Raw genomic sequence first — 22,529 nt, 5'->3', positions numbered from 1 at the left:
AGAGATGTGTTTAGTAGAATATCTATGGTGGATGTTTTCAATGATAGAATGTCTGTAACACAGATTCTTTTTGTAGAATGTCTAGGCTGACTGTTATCAGTGGTAGAAGGTCAATGGCGGAGATTGTTTTTCGTAGAATATCTAGAATGACTGTTATCAGTGGTAGAAGGTCAATGGCGGGGATTGTTTTTTCGTAGAATGTCTAGACTGCCTGTTATCAGTGGTAGAAGGTCGATGGGGGAGATTGTTTTTCGTAGAATGTCTTGACTGACTGTTATCAGTGGTAGAAGGTCAAAGGCGGAGATTGATTTTCGTAGAATGTCTAGACTGACTGTTATCAGTCATCCGCATCATATATGAGGTATCGGAAAGTATAACTATGGATAGAGATGTGTTTAGTAGAATATCTATGGTGGATGTTTTCAATGATAGAATGTGTGTAACACAGATTCTTTTTGTAGAATGTCTAGGCTGACTGTTATCAGTGTTAGAAGGTCAATGGCGGGGATTGTTTTTTCGTAGAATGTCTAGGCTGACTGTTATCAGTGGCAGAAGGTCAATGGCGGAGATTGTTTTTCTCAAAATGTCTAGACTGACTGTTATCAGTGGTAGAATGTCGATGGGTAGTCATCCGCATCATACATGAGGTATCGGAAAGTATAACTATGGATAGAGATGTGTTTAGTAGAATATCTATGGTGGATGTTTTCAATGACAGAATGTCTGTAACACAGATTCTTTTTGTAGAATGTCTAGGCTGAATGTTATCAGTGGTAGAAGGTCAATGGCGGGGATTGTTTTTTCGTAGAATGTCTAGACTGCCTGTTATCAGTGGTAGAAGGTCGATGGGGGAGATTGTTTTTCGTAGAATGTCTTGACTGACTGTTATCAGTGGTAGAAGGTCAAAGGCGGAGATTGATTTTCGTAGAATGTCTAGACTGACTGGTATCAGTGGTAGAAGGTCAATGGCGGAGATTGTTTTACGTAGAATGTCTAGGCTGACTGTTATCAGTGGCAGAAGGTCAATGGCGGAGATTGTTTTTCTCAAAATGTCTAGACTGACTGTTATCAGTGGTAGAGGGTCAATGGCGGAGATTATTTTCGTAGAATATCTAGACTGACTGTTATCAGTAGTAGAAGGTCGATGGCAGAGATTGTTTTTCGTAGAATGTCTAGGCTGACTGTTATCAGTGGCAGAAGGTCAATGGCGGAGATTGTTTTTCTCAAAATGTCTAGACTGACTGTTATCAGTGGTAGAGGGTCAATGGCGGAGATTATTTTCGTAGAATATCTAGACTGACTGTTATCAGTAGTAGAAGGTCGATGGCGGAGATTGTTTTTAGTAGAATGTCTAGGCTGACTGTTATCAGTGGTGGAAGGTCAATGGCGGAGATTGTTTTTCTCAGAATGTCTAGACTGACTGTTATCAGTGGTAGAATGTCGATGGGTAGTCATCCGCATCATACATGAGGTATCGGAAAGTATAACTATGGATAGAGATGTGTTTAGTAGAATATCTATGGTGGATGTTTTCAATGATAGAATGTCTGTAACACAGATTCTTTTTGTAGAATGTCTAGGCTGAATGTTATCAGTGGTAGAAGGTCAATGGCGGGGATTGTTTTACGTAAAATGTCTAGGCTGACTGTTATCAGTGGTAGAAGGTCAAGGGCGGAGATTGGTTTTCTCAGAATGTCTAGACTGACTGTTATCAGTGGTAGAGGGTCAATGGCGGAGATTATTTTCGTAGAATATCTAGACTGACTGTTATCAGTGGGAGAAGGTCAATGGCGGAGATTGATTTTCGTAGAATGCCTAGACTGACTGTTATCAGTGGTAGAAGGTCGATGGTGGGGATTGTTTTTCGTAGAATGTCTAGACTGACTGGTATCAGTGGTAGAAGGTCAATGGCGGAGATTGTTTCTCGTAGAATGTCTAGACTGACTGTTATCAGTGGTATAGGGTCAATGGCGGAGATTGTTTTTCGTAGAATATCTAGACTGACTGTTATCAGTAGTAGAAGGTCGATGGCGGAGATTGTTTTTCGTAGAATGTCTAGGCTGACTGTTATCAGTGGTAGAAGGTCAATGGCGGAGATTGTTTTTCTCAGAATGTCTAGACTGATTGTTATCAATGGCAGAAGGTCAATGGCGGATATTGTTTTTCATAGAATGTCTAGGCTGACTGTTATCAGTGGGAGAAGGTCAATGGAGGAGATTGTTTTTCGTAGAATGTCTAGACTGACTGTTATCAGTGGTAGAAGGTCAATGACGGGGATTGTTTTTCGTAGAATGTCTAGGCTGAATGATATAAGTGGTAGAAGGTCAATGGCGGGGATAGTTTTTCGTAGAATGTCTAGGCTGAATGTTATCAGTGGTAGAAGGTCAATGGCGGGGATAGTTTATCGTAGAATGGTTAGGCTGAATGTTTTCAGTGGTAGAAGGTCAAAGGCGGGGATTTTTTTTCGTAACATATATATGTTGGATGCTGTCTGTTGTAGGTTGTCTAGTCGATAGTGAGTTTTAGTAGTGATAGAAAATCTGTCATGGAAATCTATCATTTAGAATGTTAGTTATTGCAGAAATAGGTCGCTGGTGTTTGTTGTCTGTGATCATAAATCTACAGTGTATGTTTCATGTGGAAGACAGTCATGGCCTGGGAAGGTCCATGATTGGAAAATTGTTATGTTGTTATTATTGGTGCTAGATGGTTCACGTTGGATATTGTTGGATGTAAGCAATCCATAGTTAATGGCTTTGGTTGTTCAGGTTTTGTTGGAGTCCTTGCCTTGTATAGGTAGTGGTAGTGGTATATGGGCTCGGAATGTATGCTTTTGTAACTAGATCTTTGTAGGTGTCTACGGTCGTTTTTATTGGTGGCGGAATGCCGTGGTTGAGGTTGATAGAGTTACGGCAAGCACTGACAGTAGTACAATATATACGGTCGGTCTTCCCCGCGTTCTTTCAGTCGTAAAGCAATGCTCGAGATTGAGGGCAGATATCTCTCTCTCTATATATAAACGATAATTTTCGTCTTGCCTTTAACCTATTCCAAATCAAATTTCAACAATTGTGTATTGCTCTACATCATTCTGTAAATGAAAAAAAAAAATGAAATAAAGTTTATATTGACATATTGTACTCAAGAGAGGAACATGCTTGGTTTCTTTCTCTATAGCTCTTTTCTCATGTTTGAGTTTAGTTCAGCGATTATTTAGAAACGTGTTTTTTTGGGGGGCCACAATTTATGAAGTTATTATACCGAGTGTACAGTAGAGATGAAGGTGTTTTTGAATACGTTTTAAACATCGGCCGCTACTTTAAGCTCTTAATGAAGAAAACTTTAGTTTTTATCAATGCATGAATTATGTGTTTGCTATCACTTGCTCCTAATGGTGTCATGCTTATCGTAGCTGTGACCTTTGTCTTTGCTGTGACTATTGTCCTTGCTGTGACTATTGTCCTTGCTGTGACTATTGTCCTTGCTGTGGCTATTGTCTTTGCTGTGACTATTGTCCTTGCTGTGGCTATCGTCTCTGTCGTGACTATTGTCTTTGCTGTGGCTATCGTCTTTGCTGTGGCTATCGTCTTTGCTGTGACTATTGTCCTTGCTGTGGCTATCGTCTTTACTGTGACTATTGTCCTTGTTGTGGCTATCGTCTTTGCTGTGACGATTGTCTTTGCTGTGGCTATCGTCTTTGCTGTCATGTGTGTCTTTGCTGTCATGCTTGTCTTTGTTGTGACTTTTATCTTAGCTGTGACCTTTGTTTTTGCTGCGACTATTGTCTTTGCTGTGACTATTGTCCTTGCTGTAACTATCGTCTTTGCTGTGACTATTGTCCTTGCTGTCATGCGTGTCTTTGCTGTGATTTTTCTCTTAGCTGTATCTTTTGCCTTTGCTGTTACTGTTGTCTTTGCTGTGACGTTTGTCTTTGCTGTGACTTTTGTCTTTATCGTGACTTTTATTGTTGTCGTGACTTTTGCCTTTGCTGTGACTTTTGTCTTTGTCGTAATTGTTGTCTTTGCTGTGACTTTTGTCTTTGCTGTGACTTTTGTCTTTGTTGTGACCCTTGTCTTTGTCGTGACTGTTGTCTTTGTCGTGACCTTTGTCTTTGTCGAGAATTTTATCTTTGTCGTGACTGTTGTCTTTGTCGTGACTTTTGGTTTTTGTCGTGACTTTTGTCTTTGTCGTGATTTGTTATCTTTGCTGTGACTTTTTTGTATCGTTTGTCCTTGTTGTGGCTTTATGACTTTGACATGTTTTTTTGTCTTTGCTGTAGATTTTTGTCTTTGATATGATCTTTGTCTTTGCTATGACTTTGGTCTTTGATGTGACTTGTGATTTGTTGTAGTGCATGTTGCTGCTGTGATGTGAGTCTTTTTCAATACTTTTATTGACTTCTGTGTTTTTGAAATATCTGAATGAATGATTTATGTTATTGCAATATTCGTACAGTTGATTCTATGCCGAGACTCGAGCGTTTTAGGTGGCATGCTTGATGCGTCTTTATATAGGTTTGTGACTGTAATGAATATTTTTGCAGCTATGCTTTTTGCTGTGACCTATTGGTTTACGTTAAAGTAGCATTTGAGACGTGGGTTTTTTCCGGGTAATCCGGTTTCCTCCCACATTGATACCCCGTGCGCGATACCATCCGGAACACCACGAGTGATTGATATAAGTTGATGACACTTTCACAATTAACTAAACATTGTAAATTTGCTGTAGATGTGAACAAAAATATCATATGAACCTTTTTTTTTAATGTAGCCTGCTGGTAAAATACATGGACTTTTGGTGTGATTTTAAGTGTTTGTTGAAATATATAAAAACGATGCTGCATGCGTCTTTGCTGTAACTTTTTGATATGCCTTGGTTCTTTAGTGAACCATTGTGTATATTTTGTTGAAGATATTATAACTATATTTCGACTATGCTGTATCTTTTGGCTGTTATAGATATTGGTGTTCCAAGGCGTACGTAGCCTCGGATCAATACGCACCGGTATATATATAAGGCGGGAGAAGAGCCGACCGTGGGCGCTACGTTAGTTCACCTGAAAGCGGTGCCCATCGATTACGTAAAAACAGCCGTGTCCTTTTTACGCCAAGCTCCGTCCGTTGTATCGGTGTATATTATACACAACCGACAATTACGGTTAGACAATTTTCGGAAGGAAAAGACCGACACAAAATCCTCTCAACTTTCGCTGGTGGTGAGAACTTGTGATGGATTCGGGTTTCAAGTGGACAAAGTAGCGAGTTGATTGTATCAGCGTTGGTATGATATAGGGGAGGGGTGATTATTTGTCTGAGATCAATATCGGAGTCTGAGACACTGCACCGCCGTACTCCCGTCACACTATCCTGGGCACATCAATTTATCGAAATACAATATAGGAAAATAACGAAACGACCTATTGGTGTAAATAAAAGTAACTTTACGGCTTCAGTTTACTTCAACGTTGAGTAGATACGCTGATCCATGATTGATCATGTGAAGGTCGAGACTTCATAGCTACGACAAACAGATTTGTATGTAGTATATATCTTACAGAATAGCAATCACCGCACTGCACCTCTCCGATTATTGACTTAGACTGCAATATAAAGCTGTCAGTGAAACGAAGCAATTAAGGCACATTGTTCACTTGTATATATTGTCCTTTTAATTTTATTAAGATACAGTCCCTTTTCTACAAAGACCGACGTTGCTATCGGGAACCCTATAGATCGACGCCACGGCGCACATGCACTTAGTTTATCTTACAACCGGAGCCAGATCGATGAGTGAGATGAAAAATGATACGAGGCGGAAAGGTGAGACGAGACAATGGTGCTGAGCTCTATATATGAGTCTAAGAGGTCACTACCGATATCTATCATTATTACCGTCTTACGTCTAGGATAAATCCATCATCAATTTCATATTAATATCCATAAGTCTCTAAGAATCGTCACCATCCTTTACAGATAGTAACTTCATGCATAGGAGGATTTCATATACACAAACTGTATTCATGTGATTGTTTTCTTTGAAAACAGGACTTGTTAAAGGAATATGATGTGTAATTTGGAAATAACTAGGGGAGACTATTCTATGAATCTGTCCCTGAGGAAATTAAATCAGATTAACCCGGGCTCTGCCCCAGCCGTTAGCACATACAATCATGGAAGATCATGTAGAGACCCCTCCCCCGGGACCTTCCAATACATACCTTACCTAAACTTACCCACATAATCAGCCCGGGAACAACTCGAGTAATATCAATTCGACGTACAACGTGTCTAGATCCGGGCACCACGACAAGTCGGTCAGCCTCGTATATATATAAGGGATAGTACACAAAACGTCATTCCGTGTATGTACATTGATGTGCTGCTCACAGTTAAAAGGAACGGTAACCCAGTCAAAAATCATGCTTACTTTCATTTTTTATTCTTAAGAGATAAAAATACATGTATACTGTATCTTCTTATCAAATGCCATGTACAGATAAATGTCTTATTTAATAAATAGCGCAGCCGCTGTATTTTATATTTCTTTTTTGAAAATTATCCCAGCCAATCAGCAGACCAATTGGCATTCATAAGCGTACCAAATCTATCACAGGGGCTATTGTCAAAACCTACATCGAATTTGTTCTGTTGTTCCTGTTGCTTACTTCGGGTCAATCGGAAAACCACTGGGGCTTTTCCGTCACTCTTAAGATATACATGGAAAATAATAACGGAAAGGCCCGAGTTGTTTTCCGATTGAAATTACTTAAATACATTCCATATGAATGTATATGTTAAATGTAGTCGAAATAACCTAATTGAAAAGAAGTTAATGTTTTCAATCAATGGGGTTTAATGTATAGCCATACATTATTTTCAACTCTATGTAATAAATAAAACAGACTAATAGCGTGTGTATTAATGTTTTGCAGTAACAACTAGACTGCGTTCAGAAAGAACAGACTGTACAGTGTAAATGTGTGAATAGTTTTCTTGAAAGTAAATAAGCTTTTCCCGCTTTCTCATGTCTGTTTTAAGTGTATTTATTTAAGGGAAACGTAACCGATACACCATGGTCTTCATCAATTACATTGTATATTTTCCTTATTTCCTGCCGACCAATACGATGCAGAGTTCATATTGTAGTATGCTCTGCAATAAGCTATGTTATCTTCATTTGCGTATCAAGAAGTGCAGGAAACAATAGCCACTGGTCTACTAGAATGAAACCCTAGCTTATGGAAACGATGCGTTGACGATATAATCGAGACAATCAAGAAGGGGTCTCAGAAGGATTTGACCACACATATCAACACCATAGATGCCATTAACAACATCAAATTTACATGTGAGGAAGACACCAACGACACAATGCCCTTCCTAGACACTCTACTGGTAAAGAAAGAAGACGGAACCGTGAAGGTATTGGTCTAAAGAAAAAATACCCATACGGACCAATACCTGAACATCAAATACCACCATCCTTGGCACCAGCAGTTAGGCGTCGTACGCATATTGCTCAACAGATGTGATACAATTGCCACAAAATAACAGGACAACACATAAGAACAGATTCACATCGCTAGGGCAATTGTGCATATCCGGATTGGGCCCTCTAACCGGTACAAAAATAGTGTCAAAATAAAAGGAAGAACAAGAAAAGGTCAAACCATGATACAGCACGAAACCAAAGTTCAGGTGGTCATACGGAATATAAAAGGTGTTACCGAAAACATATAGAGGCTTTATCGCAGTCATGGTATAGCAACAGCCATGGAGCCCCACAAAACGCTTTGTAATATCCTAGTACATTCTAAGGATAAAACACCTAATGAAAACGTCGACGAATGCGAACACAAAATCGGATGCAAAAACTGCGTCGCAACGTTTATTGGAGAGACTGGAAGGCGATTTGGGGTCCGCCTCGTTGTTACCAGAAAGATACGAAAACACAAGAGGGAAAGAAATTCACTCGATCAGAAAGGAAACAGTCGGAGTCTCAGATAAATAAGTCGGCAATCACAGACCATGCCACACAGAAAAGTCATGTTATTGACTGGGATAACTAAGTATTGGACAGAGAGAGCAATCTGTTTCAGCGGCAGATGAAGGAAACCGTTTGGATACGCCGCAGTAGGCTAGTTCTAAATCGAGATGAGGGGATACATAGACTCTTGCATATAATTGACCAAGTATTAAACAAAGTGTAGCTGAATCGAGTCATTTCGGTACATATTATTATAACAACTTATTGTACATACGCTTTCAGCCGAATCGACATCGATTTGCGTGAACAGCTCGTACATACGTTTTACAAGTCAGTTTTCCGATGAAGGTGACAGAGTACATACCGTACTAGTCATCGAAACGTCACACATAAACATATTCCATCCATAAAAATAGCAGCTATACATAATGGTAATAGTTTCGTAGTACCTGACTCTATTCCAGTCAATTTGAACCCCACATTTATAGCTGCGACTTTTCTTAGACTTTTATTTCCTTGTGTACTTTTTTAGTATTGATTCACTACTCAAAACTTTAATTCCAACTACATATATATTCAGTGAAAGTTCACCGTAGGACGCCGCAAAGACAGTAACCCCAGACCAAGACATTCGAAATGGAAGTTGCTGTTGTTGTTTTTGTTGTTGTTCCTGTTGCGATTCCCTTCGTTAATTTGCAGTTGATCGTCAAATAGTAACCTCGGATAGATAGATATACCTGAGGCCAAAAGGGCAGGGCACAAGATGCAAGAACATTGTAAAAGCCCTTCTTTGACTGTACACACGAACTGTTTGGGCATTTTACAGCAGTGGGCTATATACCCATGCGCCATAGAATTTACTTCTTTTAGGTAAGCATTATCATGTTGCTCAGTCAGTATTTAGGATATGTTATATTCCGTTTGGGGGACACACATTATTTGCTCATAATTGTTACCAGATTTAAGTCGTGTTTTATAGTTTGACAATTGTGCTCTGTGCAAAAGGTGAAAATGCTCTTTTGGTAAGAAGTCTAGGTCTGTTAATTAAATTAAAGTGGGTATATGCCAAACCGAGTCGGTTAATGTTTACAGGTTCTTCAGATAATTGTTATTCTTGTTTTCCTCCCTGAATCAGGGACGTAATATTGTATTGTTGACGCTTTGTATGGTCCAAGAATTTTGTTTCCTAGAATGAATTAAAGACACTCTGCGGCATCTGGTGCATTGTTGCACAGATTGCATGTTTCCTTTACACGGTGCTGATTGTATGCTGCGTGTGTATTGCGCAAGACGATAGCCCGGCTTTATCCTAGGTCGTCGTACTTTTTTGATTTTGTTTTCGCTGTGCCGCGAAGAATACCCAGTTGTACAGTTTTTGGTGTTTCTTACCTATCTTCAAAATGTACATACATGTAGTTTTGGGATGGTTCTGTATCTTTGTCACTTGCAATACTCCACTGTGTATTAACCATAGTTTTAATTTCTGCAACGGAGTTAAAGGGACAAGATTATTTACGCACCTATTTTGTTGTATTCTAATGGTATCTATGAACATGAACTACACTCATGAGTTTTACTGTCCGTTGTATATTTGTCAAATGTTTTACGTCATAACAAGAGCTAGGGTCATATGATGATTGTCTCCGCCGATGATGGGTCCCTTTGTTATCGTAAATTGCCACTACAACACACAAACGGGAGCGTGTCACCTCAACAAGTAATGTCATCCTGAAAAAAAGAGCTAACGAGACGAACGCAGAGAGAAATCTAAAGAAAATCAAAAAGCACATATAGACGTCGTTAATGTGTTGTACTGACTCTTAGCGAGTAGCTGAATACCTGTGGTGTCTCAAAGATTGGCTAAGGTACAATAATGTACGTTATATAGGATAATAGAGGAGGTAGATGTCCGAAGGGTTGGCAGATCAGTTTAAGGCCGTTAATTCGTGTTCCCTCGAAAGGAGAAATGATAAATCCTACAGGGGTCCAAAAATCACTCAATAAGATCATACACAGGAATACAGAAAATTAATTATCACAAAAGCAGTAGGGGTTGTGATGAGGCTTAGTATATTTTTGTCGAAGTATTATATGCTAAAACGAAAAAAGCACCAATATCAATAACGAAAACCAGTATATAAATGAGCCCCTGCATTCATGGAGTGGATTACACAACGATTGTCCGGGGTTAAGGATATATACCTTACCGCGAGTGTCACCGTCTCTCTATAGGAGTTCCCCACCAATAAAACCTATACAATTATCTTTAACGAATTGTTATTTGGTGTTTAATGGCTGACGCATTCCAATACTCGCAATTATTTGAATACCTTTAGCTTCATATACACGTCACGTGACAGAATAATTTGTCATAAATACCGCCGCGCCTATATAGTTTTCACATCTTACCTAATAGAAATCTCGGTTGACTGATGTGTCTATAGTTAAGGCAGGCTATTTCGCATCTCATACCGCGGTAATGAATGGGTTATTGACAGAGATACGATACGGAATCTGAATACAAATAAAATATTAGCCTAGCTCTATTCAATTTGGCCGAAGTAATGTGGGTAATATCAATATAGCCCCCGGGATGAGTTGACTGGAATGGTAAATATTTGTTAGTTCATCTAAAAATGAAATCTTGAAAGACCGACAAGAAGCCCGCGGGTTTAGACTACACCAGGATGTACAGTGTAACTACATTCTCGTGAAATAGTCGAGTACCAAGTTGCACGTGAAGTGTGTTAACGCCGTGAGTCATTCGGACGAGAGTTATTGATATTTTCCTCTATCACCATCATCAGTTTCAAGTCTTTTTGGGAGATCAGCACGCTCCGTCTTTGACTTGGTATACCATATTTTGAGTTATTTCACTGTCATGTAAAGTCACTGATAGGGATATGACCACACCATGTTTGCATGCCGAGTATAGCACATTTTTAATACTCAGGCATTTTCTATTAAAATACACATGCCTTTCATGTGCTGAACTTACGAAATACAGGCGACATTTTGACGATTCATATTCGATTATTTACCTCTCGAAAGAAACTCAATGTCATAACTTATAAAATGCAAAACTGACTGAGGAATGTTTTCAATTATTTGAAATAAAGCATTATATTGGATATTTATGTCAACAGGTCTTGAAACAAATCTAACATGGATGAATAACTCCACAGCTCATTAAATCTCAATTGTTCCCTATTCGCTTCTTCTGGTGCTGATAAATAAAACATATCTCTAATCTCTTTGGGCATATCCTCCATTCTGAAGTGACACACGAGGCAAGTAGGGCCGTTTAACTAATTTACATAATCCGCCATATGGAATTTTATATTTTTATGTAAGGATAATAATGCTCCAGTCATTAAATTAACAACCATGACAAACATTTTATGCAGATTGTGCTCAAAATTCCAACGCTAATTCTTGAGGTTTCCATAGGCCCTTTATTTGTTTACAGCTTGCAGTGGGCACAATCGTGGAGTTCGCTGACTTTGATCAGATGTTTGGTTTGTTATTATTCGCAGTATCAAGATTTGTAGATTCTTATATTTGAAAAGAAATTCGAATATCCTCAATTCGAGAATGAAAAATTCAATAGGCAGTTTTTAAGTTTCTTGAGATAATAAAATGCCGCAGAATTCCTTGAAGTTGATAACAAAATAGTACGCCATGTCAATACACATGTACTTACACTTCATTTTTCAACTTCAATTTCAATCCTGTAACATAGAAAGTGGGCGACTCTGAAAATTAGCTGAGCGATTACCCGATGTCTGTAAACACATTCATGTGAAGAGGCCCGTCTCACAATAGTGTATACTCTTCGTTTTAGCTCTAAAATATTTAGATGTCCCTTTCCCAAGAGTTGTTCCCCTCAGCCCTTGTTACTTCCGGTTTCTTTGCGCAAGTGTGTGATCCACATCCACGAGAGTGTTCGAAACTGGGTATACTCCTTTACGGTCGCGTTATAGTCTCTAGGTGTCAGGTCTATCTAGACTCAGTCGCCATTGTGTGTACCCCAATTCGCCTGGGTCCAGTTACGTAGAATGATATCACGCAATAAGATGGACGACAGGCCAGAAATCCAGGCATGCAACGTCAAAATGTGAGCAATAAAACTATATTTATACCGTGACAAACGCCTACATTTATGTAGTCTTGCTAGTAGACACTGGGTTTACTGTAGCAATGCGTAAAAATGAATTACATGGTTTTGTTAAATTTCGCACCACCGATACAGAGAAGCTGTACCTTTTCTTGAACGCTACTAAAGAAAATATCTTTTCTGCAAAAGTATATTGTTTTGTGTGTGGTAAGTAAAATCGATTTATTCAATAAATCAATATCAGTATCATACATATTCATGTCCAAACACAGACGTTATACAAAGTACATGCTATAGTTGATCACAAGTTGATTCCGTATCAAGTGTACTACAAACATCACTAACTGTTTTACGTATAATATCTGTTGCAATATCAAAGGAATGCAATAAAAACGATAACTGTGATGTTTTCATTTAAACCTTCCTCTTAAAATTCTTAACTGAATGTGTCAGCTTTAAAATTTTGTGACCTACGCGATAAAGAATATATTTCTGTTCTATTTACAACTTCTCCCAACCAATGATTAAAATCTTTCACAACGCAAATACATGTATCCAGTGAATGTCTTACACGTTTTAAACTAACAACACATTTTTATCAAGGAATATTTTCATTCAAAATTGCCAAGCATTAATTTTACGCCTGCCTCTGAATTCTTTGTATTACATATCTCATAGCTTCCCCTGACTCCTCCTCTAAATCTGACAATCCTTTGTAAACAGATGGTATAGAAGACGTTTGCACAATACATTATGCATAATAGATGATACACCTTGTTCACACGTGGTGTACATCTGTACGAGCTCAATGAACTATGCCGACATTACTAGCGTGAGTACGATCTAATCAAATTATGGGTGATCACCTTTCTCACATGAAATTTCTGGTTTCACACGTTTTTACAATGGCAACAGTTCATCACGATAAATATCGTTCTGATCAATTTACTGTTAATATATCGGTGAAAACATTTGCGGACTTTGGCTGACAGTTATACTTTTCTTTTTTCTCCTGGTGCCATGATTGTGACGACATGTTATTATGTCAGTACATTATTATAAACATCATTTCTTGATCATCGTCATTTCGAAAATAAAATAAAATAAATAAATAAATGAAAATAATAACGAATGATAGTAAGTTATCAGTGTTGTTCAGAGATCGAGTAGACCTCCTGCATAAACAGGTAAAGAGAATCAAAACCGAATCGTAACAAGCGTATGTATACACATGATCTTGTTTTTATATGAGTAACAAAAGATAAAATAGAAAAAATAAATAAAAAAAAATATTCTTCATATCATTTAAATTTATATAATAACAGGGACTTTGATTTATTATCATTACCTGACAAATGAAACGTCAAGTACCTGTATTTCAACTACATCCCCAAGCTTGTGAGGTGAGCTTGACTACATCCACGTTATAAGACAACCGGTGATGGAGAGGTATGTACATATCGGCCCATTAGAGCAACAGGATATATTCCCAAACCACGTAATTAACTTAGGGGTGACCAGCATGTAGTATAAAGGCTACACACGTTTTCATTACCTGAGATAGGACATTACAATGCTTCAATTTGGAACGTCATGCATCAAGTGAGGGATTTACGAATATTTCTTCCTGGTTGTAAATTACGTGTGTTAATACATTTTGTAAATTTGCTTAAATTTAGTTTACTCTGTCTTTATTTCTGGTAATATACAATACATTATATTTTCAATAAATAATCAGCAACGATTCGGAAACAACTACTAAGTACTCAATACAATATCCGTTCCGTTAGCTTACAATTAACTTAAATTAACTGTATCTTAAGCTAGGAAAACATGGTTAGAAACCACAACAGGTTAGAGAACACCCTGAAGAACCTATCAATTGCTCATTCTTGAAAGAAGGAACTTTCCGGAGTAAACTACAGGAATTCCTCTGTAGACTCCAAGTAAATTTGACCTATTCTATAGAGAAGGTCGGTCAATGTGCATGTGACCCCGGTTTTTCCGATTGGCTCAAATGTCGCCTCAGGCAACCCCTTGGTAATTAACACCAATCAAGTAGAAAGATCACATGCACAAACACTATGATTTATTCAGTGGACGTAGATAACAGGGTCTCCTTAAGCAGCGACCATGCTCTAGACATATGTAACAGTTTAATGCACCTGTGGTACAAGGGGAGCAAAGAAACCTGCCTGTACTTTTTGCCCCATTCTATATTCATTAATAAATAAGCCTGATCGGCCTCGGGTAAAGATTAACGAGTCGACAACAACTAGAACTTCAAAATGGTAGTCACAATTTTTCATTATATTGCGTTCCCTTTCTCTCTAAGAACCCGTATGTACACGTCATCTAAAACGTCAGACCAATTACCATGCCGTAAATCCCAAATTGGTTTATACCGTCGAACGAGACTGGGGTTATGGCGTCTCAAGGGAGGTAACTTGGTAAGATATGAAACATAATGACCCCGGAGCCCAGCAACTGTGTCAGAAATAGGATTAAAAGCACACATACAAAAGAAGGAATATTTCATTGAATCGTCAGTAAACTGCGTCTGAGCTCTATATGAATCCAAAGGTTAATGCCTTTTTTCTTTGGATATTTATTTGTCGATCACATTAGTATTTGATTCTCCAGAGTTAATGCAAAACACATGCTCATTTCTCCGGTTTTTTAGAATACCAAATTCCAGTTACTCACTGCGCTCTCTTACAAGCGAGCTTTGCGCTTTCTGTGGTGAGCCGACATAAAAAACGGATGAATGTAAGGTTCATATTAGAGAGGGCGTGGTCGAGACAGCGCGGTCTCCAAGATCTGATGGTCGTAAGTAAAGAACGTTCGTCACTTGTTTCCTTGTGTCATTATATCTATCTGATCTGCAAGGTGGTATGTGCCGTCTAAGCGCCCCATGGCAAACATTGTAACCGTGGAAGGAATGTCACATAACTATGTCAATAGATGCTCCATTCGGCGTATTTGTGTAGCAGCGTTATGCTCATAGACACCAATCTGACTTCTTTTCTGAACAAATTAACTTCGAAAATCTTCTTAATTTGTACGCCAAAATGGTCTAAGGATTGCATAGGTCCTTTAATTGATCGCTTACTCCTGTCCAGCTTGGCGCTGTTGCCTTGAATAAGGTGTTGAATAATTAAAATGTAATTCTAGGTTAACCAACTATAAACAGTTATTAACAAATTATTCGGAACGTAGCTATACTGACTCAATGGATCCAGCCTCGACCCACGCTAAGTCAGCTGCCGGTTTAGTACCTCGACCGATGTACGTTGTAATACAACTGGTCTTGTACATGTACTTTGACCAGTTTATACATAAGGTACATACATGTACTTTGACCAGTTTTATACATTAGGTATATACATGTACTTTGACCAGTTTTATACATAAGGTACATACATGTACTTTGACCAGTTTTATACATTAGGTACATACATGTACGTGTACCGTGCATGTCTATAGTTTAGCTTGCTAGCGTAGCGTCTCAACCCATTTAAACACTTAATACACTTATTAATATGTATTGTAATTGCAATTTTTGGTAAAATTTCGTGTGTGTTTCAATTTCGTTACAATTGCACTAAAAACGAAATAAACGAAATTTAGGAGTTTTACAGCAGCACGCTAGCTAGTCCTGTACCCCAACTCATAGTACCCTCACTGGTATAGTATCTCAGCCACTAAATGACACTCACTGGACGAATGCATACAATGTAAAATATGTACGTGTACATATGTATTAGTATAATACCTCATCTAGAAAGCAACGTGTCTGAGTGGATTATATTGATCATGTGACGGTGAGTTCCATGTCCCTGGTGCAGACAACAACAAAGGCGTGTAAGCTTGGTCAGCTTCGTTGTTTTTTTATTTAAGTATTTATGATAAGATAGATATACATGTTGCACTTGCAGTAGGGAAACACGATTCTTTGTTTCCCTCGATAAATCATGTTTTATTCGGATTTCGCCCTCGTGGAAAATGATAAATCTCGGAGAAAGAATTGTTGTTTCCAATTGACTCGCTCGCCTTTACAATGTTTGGAGTAGACATATGTTCTTGTCGATAATACACGCATCTTCTTTTATAAGTGAATCGAATTGCCAGCATTGATAGTTGGTACAATGTAGACATGTATTTTGCCTCCACAGACGATTATTGTTAAGGTTACTTCGCATTCGCTCGCAATCATTATTATCTTGTTAAAAGGTTTATTTTTCCATTCCTTAATCGAACATAGCTGTTATGAACGAACACAATCAACAACCAATAGGGAGAGGGCTTAGTAAGTTGTCGAAACTTGTGCTCAATCCTTTTGCTCGTTGAGTTATTTTAATATATGGTCTTTCATTGGGGAGGAGGAGCCTTTAATGAATTATATAACATACAACATTGAGAAAGGGGGTCGGGGTGAAGGATGCATGGAGGTGGAGTTGATTCCGCCTTTGGTGTGTACTTATTGTCTGGACAAATATATTTGACAGACCTTGACAAACGTCAATGGAACAAGGGTCTTCCTGAGTAAAAGAAACCAGACTAGGCATACAAATGGATACGACAGGAGCGTTCGGAGTAATATGTTAATGCATAGATGACTGATAAAACATTTAGATCGTTAACTCGTAATAACGAATGAAAAGAAAAACCCCTCGCTGGTTCTTCTGATATTCTTGGCAATGTCAATCCAGCCGGCCGTGCTGCAAACATACTTTCGGAAACGGTGGGGTCTAACTAACATTGCAAATTGGCAAATAACTGATCCGGGCAACAATATCCCAAATTGACCAGCATTAATATTAACCAGAATGTAAACGAAGAGTTCAATACAATTCATATTTGAGAGTGCGGAGTGACATTTGATAAATGATAATAAATTGAACTTCAATTACCTTGGTAATATTATACTAAGACAGATATATCGTACTATACGAAGTATTATGAACGGAAGCTAAGTTATGTACCTAGCAATCCCGTAATGGTGTTGTTCGCAGACAATCGAAGAGATTCAGACCAGATAAAGTACTGTATATCGATCTAGTAAAAAGGCAAACTTCAACAATCTGGTACGCATGCTATGTTTTCGACTGTTCAGATTTGGACTATAGCTTGGTCCTCTGGGCATAGCAATGCCAGGCAAAACAGTTAAGTAGATCGACCGCCAATTCATGTTGAACATGTGGTATGTCTCCAGGAAAACGAACAACGGACAAATATTGACAGATAGATTATGGCGTATTAAATACAAATTGCTCTCCGGAACGACTACCCAAGCGATTCTGTGTGTCTAAGTAGCATGCTATTAGCTGGTAATTGGCGAGAATTAAGCGTCTAGAACCCTAATATATTTATAGGGTAAAAGATTGCTACCAGGAAATGTGAAGGTTAGCTTTCGTCTTATTAGACCTTCTTATCATATAATGGTAATATAAGCTACTGAACAAAACATAGGTCTTCCCCTTCTGTCTGCTATCTTAGTCAGCCTTACTTAACTGATGAGTATATACCTACGAAATATGGGCTATTAAATACACTGCACAATTAATTTCTGTTATAAACAGAAGTTGCAAGAGCATAAATAGACAAAGAGAACTCACGAAAATAAGTATATAAATCAATAACATAATATCACCACGTTTGTTCAAAGTTAAACAACAAATGTCCAGAGTCAAGGATATACACTACAATTGTACCTGACGGGGACATAACAATATTTTGCCTAAAGAGTTTCACACAAATAAAACTTGTCGCTATGAATCCTGGAAGACTCGAGACGAGAGTTCTTTTCCTGAAGGTGAAGTATGTCAACCTGGTTCAAAATACAAACCGCTTCCTTCCGACTCCGCCAGGGAGACTTTTTCTTTAGCTCAGTCTGTAGAGCGTTAGACTAGTAAACCAGAAGTGCCGCACTCGACCCCTTCCGGAGGCATTGTAGAAATAATGACCTCTGTTACATGTATAACGTCACCGTTTGAACTTCCCGGAAATTAGACTTAACTCTGACCGAATTTGTTCAAAATAGAAAGAAATGTTTAAACGATGACATTTTGTTCTCTTTTGTTCAAGTATTATACTAATAAAGGCTTTATTTATTCTTGATAACATATTGAGCATGGATCTCATCTTACATATGGTCAAGATACAATGTCTGATAAAATGTACAATATTTAGAGCTTTAAGAAGTATTCATGCATAAAATACAGGATAAGGGATGAAATCATAAATCATTTCAAGTCAAATTGCTTTGCATATCTCTTAAATTCTAAAAATGAAGGACAATTTATAATATGACTTGGTATAAGATTCCATGTAAGGGGTCCCTGATATCTAAAAGATTTTCTAAAAATGTTTGTCTTATGACATGGCAAGAAAAACACATTGGTAGATGATGATCTTGTAGCTCTACTCTGAACATCAGACATATACGTACAATTATTCAAATTTTGTGGAGCTAAATTATTAAGTACAAATGTATCTTGTACATAAAAACCACTTGATTTTATAAAATTCTTTTGTGAAAAGGTAACCAGTTTAGTTTTTGAACATATAACAGGAAGGTGTAGAAAAATCGCATTTTAAAATAGTTCTGGCTGCTCTCTTTTGCAGGCGTTCTAATTTTACAATATAATTTTTTGAACTGTTACCCCAAACAGTTGAGCAATAATTCAAATGTGGGTTAACAAAGCAGTTAAAAAAAGTCATACAAGATGACTGGCTCAAGAAGAATCTCAACTTTTTCATCTGAAAAATTTGACATGATATCTTTTTACAGACATTTGTAAATTGAATGTTCCAAGTGAGACAATGATCTATGGACACTCCCAAAAGTTTTTCACATTTTACATTTTCAATGTTTATATTGTTGATAACAACGGACAATTCCCCTGTTAATTTACATTTTTTTCTGTGAAGTAGTAACAAGCATGACTTTTGTTTTTTCTGTGTTTACACACATTTTGTTTTCATCGCACCATTTTGACACCAATTTAGCATCAGCATTGAGGTTGGTATTCACAGTGTCAAGTGATTTCCCTTCTGATTGCGCTGCGGTGTCATCAGCGTACATATACAAAAAACTTTGATTTGTTATCAGGGGCTGGTCCTTTACACATAAATGAACAAAAGTAGCCCTTTGAGGGACACCGACTGTAAGAGGGAGATAATCACTCAAAGTGTTCTTAAAGTTTAAAATTTGAAATCTCTTACTCAAATAACTTTTAAAAAGGTCAGTGTTTTGGAAGAACACCCATACAATTCAAATTTAGACATTGAAATAGAGTGGTTCACAAGGTCGAATACCTTTCGAAAATCAAGAAATAGAACACCTGTCAAAATACCTTTGTTTATAGCCTCATACCAGGTGTTTGTGATATTGGTTAGCGCAGTCTGACATGAGTGTTTTGCTCTGAAGCCAGATTGGCTATTTGTAATCAAGTTGTGGTCAGCCAAAATTTTATAAAAATGGTCACGAATACGTTTTTCTAGACTTTTGATAAAACAGGAAGTACTGATATTGGCCTGTAGTTACACAAAAAAAAAACTTTTTAAAAAGAGGATTTACTTTCGCATACTTCCAAACTTCCGGGAAACTGTTTGTGTCAATACTAAAATTCATTAGTTTACAAACAGTTGGAGCAATGGATTTAGCACAGTACTTCAAAAATTTTGAGCTTATGTTGTCGAGCCCGGTGTCTTTGCTGACATATAATTTCAATAAAAAGGTTTCAATAAAAGTTGTGTCAACTTGGGGACTATTAAAAATGTTAACCCTCAGCTTTTCTTTTGTATACGCTTTAAGTCTTTTTAACGTATCTGAAGAGTCGTTATAACATGTTTCTTTTACATATTTATCTGCTATAGTAGTGAAATACTCATTAAAACAATTTCCTATTTCAGCTTCATAAGTAATATCATTATCATTTGGATCTCTTATAAAACTCAGTAAACTGGAAGATACCTTTGGACACAGTTTTTGTAATTCTTCCAGTAATTATTGGAATTTTACACTGATCTAGAACAGAAGTGAAGAAAGTTGATTTTGCAGATTTTATCATCGCTGTTACTTTGTTTCTTCATTTGCAATATAGGTCTATTCGTCCCTGACATTTGTGTTTGTATCATCAGTCCACCAGACAGGGATTATAGATTTCGTTTCGTTATATTGTGAGTGAAGGATCTGTAAATTGTAGTAACTAATGGCACCTGAAGTCCGTGCTTTACCTGTACAGGTCTTTAAATACCTGGGTTCAACTGGGGGTTTTCATCGAGGTATTTGTTACACACAGAGACGGATGTTCCACGTTGGCTCCGTCAATTATTTTTTTTTAAATTTGTTTAATTGGGTGTGTATGTGATTTATTGATATTATTATTGGTTTTTTTTTTTTTTTTTTTTTTGTTTTTGTTTTTTATGTAAGTGCAAATTCAACATAGGGAGTATATGCAGACCGTGGTTGTCGAATGTTGGTATGGTTTATATAACAGTTTTGAGAATAAAGTAAGACAAGTGTTGAGTGTATGGTTGAGATGAACAGTTGAAGTGAAATATGTATAGGATAGTATAGGTCTGAATTGTTAATAGTTGATGCTAATAATCGTTTTTGTTTGTAGTAGTGTTGTTAATTAAACATGTGCTAATTTGTGAGGGGATCAGCCTACGGAGGAATGCGCAGGGACTTGAACATCGTGGACTTGGTGATATGCGTATTCCGATGTGGTTTTGGTTGTTTTTGTATTCAGGAACGAGAGAAGAGGATGATTCAATATGTAGTCGTTGTTCAATGTTCAATTCACAGTTTCGTGACATAACGATATACATGAAATTACTTGTAACAAACGACGATATACATGAAATTACTTGTAACAAACGATACCTGATTAGCAAATTATAGCGTATAAAAAAATTATAGTCTTTTTGTTGTTTGTTCACTTACGATTTATGGATATGAAATAGTTTATATTCGTATGAGGGACGAAGGAGAATATAAGTTTTGATAACGCACCCTTTTTTCTATAATTGGGGCGTGTTTGTCAACTATATCCAGGAACAAGGTTTGGAAAGTTTGTAGCATGTTATCTATATTGTCAAACACATCCAAATATGACCATGAAGAGAGACTACGGACTACTCCACAATACATGAGATAGATATAGACCTTGATGTATACACCTCATAAATCTTAACAGAACGCATGTCAAGGCTTTACAAGGGGGAGGCGGAGAATGATGGCAAAACATTGTCCAATTGTGACGTTTAAAAAGGTATTTACTTTTGATTTTAGGTACGTTTCCTGACCAATAGAGTATATTTCCAGAATTGGATGTTTCCGTGCGTTTTTCATAGCACGATTCTCTCTATATGAATGGTACTCTGATGTGATGTACCATACTGTACAAACCTACATTTTTGAAACTGTGAATCTCAATTCTGATAAGGGATTTAAAAAAATCACCGTATTATTGTTACACGTATCATGTCCAGACACCAATGTGTTGTACATGTACCCAATGTTCCAACATACTTTCTGTTTGTTACGAACGGCTGACATTGTTTTGTTGCAAATTATTTTTTTGTTTTTCCGTACTGATATATGTGTTCACATCAACTATTCATAAGGACGTTTTAAATGACAACTAGTTTGCATCGAACCAAACCACGAAACAAAAACTTAACGACATATCGTCAATCAAAACACTATCATTACTAGGTGAATTGTCCTACTGTCGTGCCCAAGCTCTGACAATCAGGTTTGAAACATATACTGGTCGATCGGTACATATAGCACCAACATATACGTATGTGAACACTATCTGCAAGTGGTTTTAATTGTTACGAGAACTAACGAACCTTAATAATCAAGCTGCGTATGTGACGTTCTAATTCAGGTCATGTGTCCCACGACCAACATCACCTTGTGCATCTTTGTCTGTTTTGTTCTGTTTCGCACCTCCTTTAGTAGAAGAACCACTTCCGCCAGGTGACATGCTGTACCAATGTGCACGTTCGTTCCTTTTGTTATGGGTCCGTGTTTCTGACGACTCGTCCATAGTGCTATACCACATGAATACGTCATAACAGTAACTGTTATATAATATTTGCAACTCTAACTGGTGAGGTTGAAGAACGAGAGTAAGAGGTCCTGCTGAAGAACGAGAGTAAGAGGTCCTGCTGAAGAACGAGAGTAAGAGGTCCTGCTGAAGAACGAGAGTAAGAGGTCCTGCTGAAGAACGAGAGTAAGAGGTCCTGCTGAAGAACGAGAGTAAGAGGTCCTGCTGAAGAACGCTATCACAACCACAGCCTTTTGCGTTTTTGTGACAGCCAGGTTGACCTGTTACATCGCCTAATACTTTTAATATCTTTCGAGTCTAAGTGAGTTAGAGCGTTAGATAGTCCACTAGATTAGATT

At 37.7% G+C, this 22,529-nt stretch overlaps 1 protein-coding gene across 1 annotated transcript; it reads right to left on the bottom strand.

Moving 5' to 3' along the window:
- Positions 1 to 3,314: 3,314 nt before the first annotated feature.
- LOC110442599 lies at positions 3,315 to 22,170 on the bottom strand. The gene is made up of 2 exons (XM_021486282.1): positions 22,035 to 22,170; positions 3,315 to 4,273 (listed from the first exon to the last, which is right to left on the bottom strand). The coding sequence occupies exons 1-2, from the start codon at positions 22,168 to 22,170 to the stop codon at positions 3,315 to 3,317; spliced, it is 1,095 nt and encodes a 364-aa protein (XP_021341957.1).
- Positions 22,171 to 22,529: the final 359 nt, after the last annotated feature.

Source organism: Mizuhopecten yessoensis, unplaced genomic scaffold (genome assembly GCF_002113885.1).
Source record: "Mizuhopecten yessoensis strain PY_sf001 unplaced genomic scaffold, ASM211388v2 scaffold716283, whole genome shotgun sequence".
NCBI classification, from domain to species: domain Eukaryota; kingdom Metazoa; phylum Mollusca; class Bivalvia; order Pectinida; family Pectinidae; genus Mizuhopecten; species Mizuhopecten yessoensis.
This window is presented reverse-complemented; position numbering and strand designations above follow the sequence as displayed.

What these genes read in the sequence shown, in the direction of transcription:
- LOC110442599 (XM_021486282.1), bottom strand. Translation starts at nt 22,170, where the DNA reads ATGGACGAGTCGTCAGAAACACGGACCCATAACAAAAGGAACGAACGT. An exon ending in AACAGACAAAGATGCACAAG is followed by an intron (nt 4,274 to 22,034) that starts GTGATGTTGGTC and finishes AAAAATCTACAG; the next exon opens with CAAAGACAAAAAAACATGTC.